General features: G+C 42.5%; 1 protein-coding gene across 7 annotated transcripts in view; it reads right to left on the bottom strand.

Moving 5' to 3' along the window:
* Positions 1–2,257: 2,257 nt before the first annotated feature.
* POU2AF1 (POU class 2 homeobox associating factor 1) overlaps positions 2,258–9,685 on the bottom strand; it is a 137,537-nt gene continuing 130,109 nt past the window's right edge. For 6 of the 7 annotated variants that reach the window (XM_039496691.1, XM_039496690.1, XM_039496694.1 and 3 more), the window contains 2 exons: positions 3,781–3,945; positions 2,258–2,678 (listed from right to left, as the gene is read on the bottom strand). In XM_039496691.1, the coding sequence (XP_039352625.1) occupies positions 2,496–2,678; positions 3,781–3,945 (348 nt within the window). In that variant the 3' untranslated portion in view covers positions 2,258–2,495. Of the gene's footprint in view, positions 2,684–3,780; positions 3,946–9,685 lie in introns of all 7 variants that reach the window. The other variant, XM_039496692.1, reaches the window with a different exon arrangement.

Genomic DNA, 9,685 nt, shown 5'->3' with positions numbered 1-9,685 from the left:
GTGTATTAAATGCTCAGTGTTATTCACAGATTTCTGATGGTAGCAAGTTAAACAACTGTATTTATTTATTTATTTGCATTTACACATGTGTCACCTATTGAACATTCACACATGCATGCATTCATTCCCACGCTGGAGTTTCTTACAGCATAGCTTCAAAATGAGAAGGCATGTGCTTTGGCTGATTTGTGCCTGAATGTATGCAAATATATGCAAATATACAAGCAACTTTTTTTTTTTTTGGTCAGAGAATGTTGGCAGGTATGTAGACATGATGCAAGTGAAAGGAGGTAACCAAGAGGTAGGGAGGGAAAGGTTTGAGGAAGGCTAAGAGTTACAGCAATCTGTAATTACAATACCTATAGCAGAGTTTCTGAAGAGCTTTAGTCTAAAGCTGCTAAACATTTGGCTAAACGTTCTTTTTCAAAACTCCTAAATAACTTATGAGCCTAAGTCCCAGTGCAAATCACTAGTGATTCCCAATATAACAGCATCATTCAAGAGGGACCCACTGAGCGCTAATGTTCAAAAAGCGAAGGCGGAAAGAGTCACTTTCAGAGACGCATGCTCCAATAGCTAAGCTGCGGGGACTTAGGCTCCTAAGTCACGTAGATGCTGCAAAAAAACAAAAATAAAAAAAACTAAAATAAAATGATCCTTTACCTTTCTGTTTACGCTTGTTAAAAATTCATTTGTGCTACAATGAGAAGATAGCGAGGTACAATCAAAATGCTTTCTAGTCAACTTATTAAATATAATTAATGAAAATTACCATCTGTGATACTGATTGTCAGAATGTCACCTTTACTCCCCCTCATTTCTATTGACTCACGAGAGACATTATTTTCAGTCTACGATTGCATAGCAACCTACAAATCTTTTCATAGAAAGAATCTACTACTACTATGCACATTCCGCTAAGAATGTTACTATGAATATTCTCCATTCATGCTTTGGGCCTTATTCTTGCAATGAATTCCACTGTGCCCACAGTGGAAGCCCACAGTGAATGGGCAAACTGGGGCTTCCCTACATTCTGTTGATTCCCCAATGCCATGTTGGTCCTTTGGGACCATTGGCAATCCTCAAACTGCTCTAAATTACACCATGGTACTGGAATAAAACAGAGTGAGCTGAGGGTTTGAGAGAATACAGGGATGAGCTCATACCACCTTTTCACCCTCCTACAGGACCTGTGCCCTATGCTCCATGGCTGCAGCTGAGATGAATCTAGCTTCTTGTATTTTAATGCTTTCAGGACCATAATTCCTGCTATGATTGACAATGTTGTATAGATTATTCTGACGGGAAATACTGAATGAGCATCGTGGATATTGGTCACTATTCTGGGTAATTTCCTCGGTTTAAGTAATTTGTTTTGTAAAGAATAATTTTAACGCATTTTAAATGAAATAGATGCCTGAAAACAAAATCCAACAGGCCTTTCTTCTTCAGACTTTTGATTTTCTGGGTTACTTTTAGCATCAGTTGGGGCACATGACTGACAGTCTAGGTTTGATGCTGATGATTTTGCCTTTCTGATTAATCTAACTAAACTAATTAAGCAGATTAGATAACATGTCACCATGCTCGCCAGTGATCATTACCTATCTTCTGTAGGACAAAGTGATTTCCTGCACTCTTTTAACTGCATGATTAGAGCTGCAAAATCCCATTAGTCATTGCACATACTGTAGGAGGTTAATCCTAAGAGAAGAGAAGAAATCAAATGATCAGCCAGGTCTGTTATTTTTATATACAGGAACTGTTGCTAAATTAAGTTTTCTGAATGCTAAATAGAATATGTGGGTTAGACTCTCAGCTGGTGTAAATTAGTGCAGCTGTATTGACTTCAGTGGAGTTATGCTGACCTACACCACCTGAGGATCTGGTCCTGTATTTTTATCCTTGTGAGCATTTGTTTTCCCCCTTAGAGTCAGAAGCACGATACCCAAGCTTTCAAGTGTGGCTACTTCAATATTCTCATGCAAAATACTGAGGAACAGAATTGATAGTAGCTTCATGGACAAGAGGAATTTTCACTTTAGATGTCTTCGGTTCAGACGTACTCTTGGTCACACAGGTGAACTATGACAATTCCATAGACTCATAGGCTTTAAGGCCAGAAGGGACCATCATGATCATCTACTCTGACCTCCTGCACATGGCAGGCCTCAGAACCTCACCCATCCACTCCTGTAATAGACCCCTAACCTCTGGCTGAGTCACTGAAGTCCTCAAATCATGACTTAAAGACTTCAAGTTACAGAGAATCCACCATTTACACTGGTTTAAACCTGCAAGTGACTTGTACGATGGTGCGCTCAACTTAGTGGCTACTGCACATTTGCACCATACTGTTCCCTACTGAAGCCTTTGGTTTTTCATAGATTTTAAGGGCAGAAGGGCAGTTAGAATCTGACCGCCTACGTAACAAATGCCACAGAATTTCACCCAGTGATCCTTGTCATTGAGCCCAACAACTTGTGGCAAAACTAGAGCGTGTCTTTAAGAAAGTCGTTCAGTCTCGATTTAAAGACTTCAAGTTTTTCTAAAAGGAGGTGCCTTGTCAGGAAACCAAGGCAAAACCCTGTCTGAATTGGCAGGTGATCTAGGATCTGGCGTTTCGACGGCAGGTAACAAATGCTGACGCGACTCTCCCTTTCTTCAGCAAATGCCTGACCTGCCAACAAATATAAAGACTTAAAATACATTCTGTAAAATTGTGGATGGATGCGTACATGGCAGATGTATATGATCCCATTGTCAAGTAGAATGTGCTCCAGTAACCTTTTCACACATCAAGGGCACTATAACTTAACCTTCTGTCAGTATTTGTTCTCATAACACAAGAGTTATGTGCTGACAGTTGTCTAAGAGCTCCAGAGCATCCATTAATACTTCTGTTATGCTCCCTGGCTATGGAAATGCCAAAGTAGGCATATGCCCTTTGTGTAGGCATATGCCCATATGCACTCCACCCATGGTACAGTGGAGACCCAAATTTGCTGTAACAGAGGAGAGCCTATCTGGCATAGTAGCTAGCCCTATTCACTTGGGAATGGTGACAGAGGCTTTCTGCACCTGATACAGCTGCAGGGGGAACTATGCATGTGTGAGAGAGAGGGGATGGCCTCTGGAATGATCCCCATTGGCATCAATAGGCCAGGGATTAGGTCCTAACTGTGGGAAAACACTGTAGCAAGACTAGTTCTTTACTGCAGCTGGAAACAACCACAACAACAGAGGAGTTGGAAATTCTTCTTTACTCTTTATGGAGCAGTGACAATTTCTCTCCTCCTCCCCTGTTTAGATAGAACAGAGGAGGAGGGGAACGGGAGAATCCTATTGAAATACTGTATTTAGGCCAAGATTTTCAAAAGCGACTAGTGATTTTCAGTGCCCAACTTGAGATACCTTAAAGGAGCCTGATTTTCAGGGGTGGTTGCTCAGCATTTACTGAAAATCAGGGCCCTTTAAAAGGTCTCAAGTTGAACCCCTGAAGATGGAAGTACCCCAAATCAACAGTCACTTTTAAAAATCTGGGCCTTAATGCCTAGCTGATGGATGGTAATTGCTAGGCATCTGAAGCACAGTGGACCCTCCACTATGAATGGAATGAAGGTCCATTGTTTCAGAGCCTTTCAATCGGGGAATTTCAGTAGAAAAATTTCACTATAACCTAATTGTTTCTCTCTATAAAGGTTCATGATGTTTATGTTTAATAGGCAGTTGTAAAGTAATAAGAGTTATAAAGTATAAACTGTATGTAATGTTTACCCGATCACCAGCCTTTCCTGACTGTGCCATGTGAATTGCCTGGTCGTTGTCTAAGTTTCGGATGCTTGGGTCCGCCCCATGGTCCAGGAGCAATTTGATAATTTCTTCCTGATTTTTGTCCTGATAAAGAGCAGCTGCCATGTGCAAAGCTGTGTTACCATGAGCCTAGCACAATGAAAAAAAAACAACAGTCCATTGTTCAATTGTACCTTTCAGTTTCCCTCAAAAATATTTTCAATTTTAAAAAGGTACCCAAAAAATGGAAAACTGTCAATTAGAGATGAAGAGGCCAGAAAATATTGGTTACCTGAGGGTATCCCCATTATCTGCTACTTATATATGCCTATTCTAAAGATCACAGCTCAATAGACCTGCTACAAAGTTGGAAAAACAGTGCTTCTAAGAGTTGGTGGCTTTTGATGCTCTAAGAACAGATACCTGGCTGTTGCAGTACCTCAGAGGCCAGCAAAAGACACCTGACTAGCAATGTGCCCAACGAGCCTACAGATTTCTGCTGAACCGTATCTTCTTAGGTGGTAGGGGCCAGACTAGCCATTTGCAAAAAGAGAAGGGCTTAGTCCATAGAAAGTGCCTTGTAGAAGGAAGTTGAAGGGCTAAAGAAAAGTCACGTATCAAGAAACTAACTTTACACAGACAAAGTAAAATCTGGTGCCACATGGATGCACTACACACAGTTGTGCGATGGGCTGCATCAATTCACATAGGGCATCATTGCTGAAAATAATGGGCCCGATTCTCATTTGCACTAACGCCTCTTTACACTGCTCTGACATGCACATTAAGGCCTCCGCCAGAAGAGTGTAAAAGGGCCTTAGTGTAAATGAGGATCAGGAACAATATTTAATGGATTATATTTGGAGCTAAAAGACATTGATTTCCTGGCCACTGGGCCTTTCCTGTTTCAAGAAAAGCAAGTCCCAGCCACCTTGCCTGTTACTGCTAGAGCTCTTCCAAGTTCCAGATCACGGGGTAAGTGTCCTCAGTGGAACTTACTGCAAAACACCCAGATAACAAGTGATCCACCTGGAAAGTGGGCAGTTTTTGAAGGGTTACTGCTGTCCAGATATCTCTATGTAATATTAAGAATATATGCTAGGACTGCATATATAATGGGGCTCAGGTACTGGAGCAGGTGAAAGAAATCATACCTGTCATTGGAAAGCATCCTATTCAGGACAGCACGTAAGTGTGTGCTTAATTGTAAGCTTAAGTCCCATGAAAAGCAGTGGGATTTAAGAACACATTTAAGTGCTTTCTTGGGTCCTTCAACATAAACATTCTTAAAAATGAAAAAAAAAATGTCATTCCTCGCCAGGTCGGTAGGTGGCCTGAGATTGAGTTCTGTAACTGGAGAGGAACTCTATCACAGTTAGCAGACAGGACAGGACAAAAACTGTAATGCTGCACAGCCAGAAGAGTCAATAGAATCGGTGACGAAGGATTAATGAAAGAAATATAGATGGCCAGGGATTCATTTATTAAAGATTCTATGATACTAATAATATATTTAACCAGCCCCATAACTTTTATTTTTCAAATCATCATGTATTCATCACAGATGGTGCCCTGTTGAGTTTGTATTATCATTCCCCCTGCTGTGGTTCTAATTCATTTCCCTCTGTTCTATTTATTAACTGATGAAATAACAAATAATACTGCTTAGCTATTACACACTGATATGCAGTTGCAGTTATTTTATGAGCCCAGTTGGAAAGGGGATGACATTGAAAGATACGGGACACAAATGATAACCAATTTTAGAAGGAGTGGCTAGTAATTTTTGTTCCACGTGCACCACTGATGCAGAAAATACTCTGAAACACACCTCTAAATAGCAAACACATATGAAATTCTTAAAAGCTTTCTTTAGGGAAACAAGTTATTTTCACAAGTTCTGAATCAGCAAATCTGTTATGTCAACTTTACCATCCTATAAAACAAAATGATGGTTACTTAGCTCTTTATATGGTTTTTCAAGAAAAAATGAAACATCTGTGTTTATATGCTGTATCTTTGACAACAGTCTTGAGGCAGAAACATTGGTATCTTCAGAAACCAAGCATTAAGCTAGGCAAACAAGACTCTTAATCTTATAAAGCCTGAGCTAACTGTCATTAAAGCCTTTGCATTCGCTGTAATGGAAGTTGGATAAGGGACACTATAGGCTAAATGATGCCAAGTCCTCCGGGGAACAAGGGATAGAGAACACAAGAAGCCTTCTCTCCTATTGCACAGAGGCATGATCTTATGGCTTAATGGAGGGAGCATTACTATTCACTTCAATGCATGCAGGATCAGACCTTTGGTGCACAAGAGACTGGTGACTCTAGTGCCAGCTGTGGCACTAGATTGCACATACAGGGTGGGGTGGCTGGGGAGAAGACAGGGTCATGCCCTGCAATACTCCCCACCCCTTTGCATTAGCCAGTGGAGCAGGGCTGCTGTATAGAGCAACAACTCTCTGAACCTTGTAACAAGGTGCACCAGTCATTTCTGCCATGTGCTCTCCCCCAGCATTGCCGGAGGTATTATGCCCGTCTCGCCAGCACTCCTACTGGGGAGTACTTCAGGGCTGCACCCTCGAGGCACAGTGGGCTCATAATCTCATCCTCCTCCGAACTGTGCTGAGGTTCAGTATTTGCTGCATACTTGGCCCTAGGATGGAGTTCAGGGTCTCCAAGCCCCTCTGCACTTCCGAGAACTCCTCCAAGATTCCAGGGAAACTGTTAATGTTAATGACTTTGTATTGGGCAGATCACTGAATTTCCACACTGTAGCAGGTAAAGAATCAGACCCATTGAGGCAGGAGATCATCGAAAGTGGCAGCTTTCAGTCAGTTTTTACTCAATATCCCAGTGAAGCTGGCATTTGCGTACATAGGCATGATCTTGAATCATAGCCAGGATCCCAACAAACAAAGCAACTATGTTAAAAACTTGCCAGTTCATTTCTTCTGTCTCCCATCTATCTACCCGCCTACTCCCTCACCTCCCCATCCATCCATCCATCCATCCATGTCTTATAAGGTTAAGACAGAGCCCATTAAAGTCAGTAGAAATATTCCCGCTTCTTTCACTGAGCTTTGGATCTGGCCTCTGGCGTATAGTATCTGCGTATTCCCTGAAGAAGCCTTGCCCCGGGGCTCACTGCCTAGTAAATATTGCAAGGCTATTTCTTTTAGTAAACTGCTAAACATAAATGGGAGAAAGCCAGACAGGAATCTAATGGGACTCTCTAGACTCTCACTTGGGTGCTATAGAAAGAGCATGGAAGGCCCTGACTGCACCGTGGGCCAAGGCCGATGCAGCTGTGAAGAAATAAGAGCAGAAGCTGAACAGCGTGCAGAAACTTAAATGAGAGCAAACGGAGGGCCAGGTGTGGGCTCAAATTCTTCACATTCTTCAACTACAGGAAAGGCAAGAGGACAACGATTTAATCTTTTTTTTCTTGGAAATAATGGTTACCAGAGACACAGCAGTGCAGCTGAAGACTCCAGATGATCCTATCAACATAGAAAGAGCCTACAGGATTATTATCAGGAGACAGTGTCAGATACCAGAACCCCATGGACAAGTTATTGCCCATGCAATGAGTCCTAAGAGATAAAGAGAGAATGATGCAAAAAAGACCAGGGTGTTTCAAAAAATTAAGGGTAAGGAGAGAGACTGTTCTTTACAGATCTTTGTCCCGCCACACAGAGCAAAAGGCACGTGCCATTCCCTGTCAAACAGATCTTTATAAGATGAAATGTGCAAGTGTCACTTGTGCATCCACAAAACTGAGCGCTGGGTTAATTGAACTGAATAACATCTTCTCTCATGCTGAATCCTGTGGAGAACTGTTAAGTAAACTAGACAAGGAGGATTCCTCAATAAGGCCATGTTAAAAAGTCAGAGGCTGACATGATGGTAGGAAGCCACACTTCAGAGTACTCAACATATGGCAGTGAGCTTCTGCTGCTGGATCTGTGCGTTTATAAGCCCAGATCCTCAGCTGGGGTAAATGGAGCTATATAATATTTAACTGTACAGCTTTCTCTCAGTCTCTGTATCAAACCATGTTCATTTCTGGACATTAGATGAATAACTTCTTTCCCCCCTTTCTTCGGAGCTGATGATAGGTGCTGAACAAGTACACTGAATCTAAACAAATCTACCACTAGTGATTTGGTGTTAGGTGTTGTCCCAGATGTCACTCTGTGGGGAGACATGTTGCAATACTAAGTTCAGCTGGATTGATAATATGCTTGCTGGATGTGAAACATAATAAATAAGAAGGTTTTTTAAAAAAAAGGCTGAGACAGCCTGAACAGATTGAGTCAGATCATTGGCTGGCATAAATGGGCGTAGCTGTACTGAAGCCTACAGAACGGCACCTGTTTACTCCAGCTGAGGATCTGCCCATTAGGTCTAGCTGCTAGGCAAGCCATTATGAGTAAAAACTCCAGGAAATATGTCCAGGGGATGGTCTCTAGTAAAGTATAAATGTCATGAAGTTCATTCACAATAACCATTGCCCAGAGCCTGGGTTAACTGGCTTAGGCTCAGGGAGCTCACACACCGGGGCTAAAAATAGCAGCGGAGATGTTGCCACTTGAGCCAGTGCCGGGGCTCTGAGACCCTCCCACATCGCCAGGTTTCAGAGCCCAGCCTCTAGCCCAAGCAGGAACGTCTACGCTGCTATTTTTAGTTCTGTAGTGTGAACCTGAGACAAATGACCCAGGCTCTGACTCACTGCCGTGGGTGGCTTGGTTTTTTTGCCGTGTAGACATCCTCTTAGAGGCTTGGCAACAGAGCAAGCTGTACTAGGCTGATTTCCTTCTGTTTCTCCTGAAATGCAACTTTGGGTCACTGCTTTCATCGGCTGCTGTATGTCACTTCTTAATCTCCCCTTATGGTTTCCAGGAACTGGAAATGTGCAGTAAAATATTTACATTCTCCAAGCTCAAAGTTACAGCTAGCCGTCACGATGAACAACTTCACTGCTCTGTGACAAAATAAGCACACGGTTCTGGGACTTGCTTCAAGGGTGTAAATAATTTGGAGAGAGAACGATTGTGCTGGTGGTCCTTGGAATGAGCCCGAAGCAGCAGGGGTGTTTCCAAGAGTCTGGCTCCGTACTGTGGATGGCACAGGTGATGGGGGAGACACGTCGACTGAAACACGCTGCATTATACTGCTGACCCACGGCATCGCACTGGGCAGTGGAACAGCACAATGCACCATTTCAGGCCTCTTTGCTCAACTTGCCACATGACTGAATAATAATCTTCATCCTTACTGAGTAATCACTTTTCTTGCCCTTCCCCTTCCTTCCCAACCCAACCCCTTCTCTGGTTATCTCCCTCACTGCTTGTGTTAGTTACTCATGGTGTGGGCAAAGATCCATGTTTGAACACTACTACAGGTACTCGCAATGCAGTAGAGATTCGATGCTCCATGTAGAATGTAAGGCCCAGATTTTTAAAGGTATTTTGGCATTGCAGTACTCAGCACTGCAATGCCTAAAAAACTTGGAAGCCTAAATCTCATTTTCAAAGAGGATTTAGGCACTGAGAGCTTAAATCCCATTGACTGTTGATGGGATCTTGGCTTCTAGGGGCCTAAATCCTTTTTGAAAATAAGATTTAGGCTCCTAAATATTTAGGCATTGCAACACCTAAATACCTTTAAATATTCGGGCCGAAGCTTTCTGGGGCAGGGATTGCCATTTTATTATGTGTGTGTAGGGCACTGATCCCCAATGCAAAACATTCCTGAATACAATCCATGCAGCCAGTACTCGATCCTCCTTCAAATCCCTCTTTAAGGGCTTACCTCTGCTGTGATGCTCACAAAAACCTGCCTGCTGTTTATGCCTAAGAAGGTGACAAGCTACAATTGTC

This window comes from Mauremys reevesii, linkage group 12 (assembly GCF_016161935.1).
Source record: "Mauremys reevesii isolate NIE-2019 linkage group 12, ASM1616193v1, whole genome shotgun sequence".
In the NCBI taxonomy this organism is placed as follows: domain Eukaryota; kingdom Metazoa; phylum Chordata; order Testudines; family Geoemydidae; genus Mauremys; species Mauremys reevesii.
This window is presented reverse-complemented; position numbering and strand designations above follow the sequence as displayed.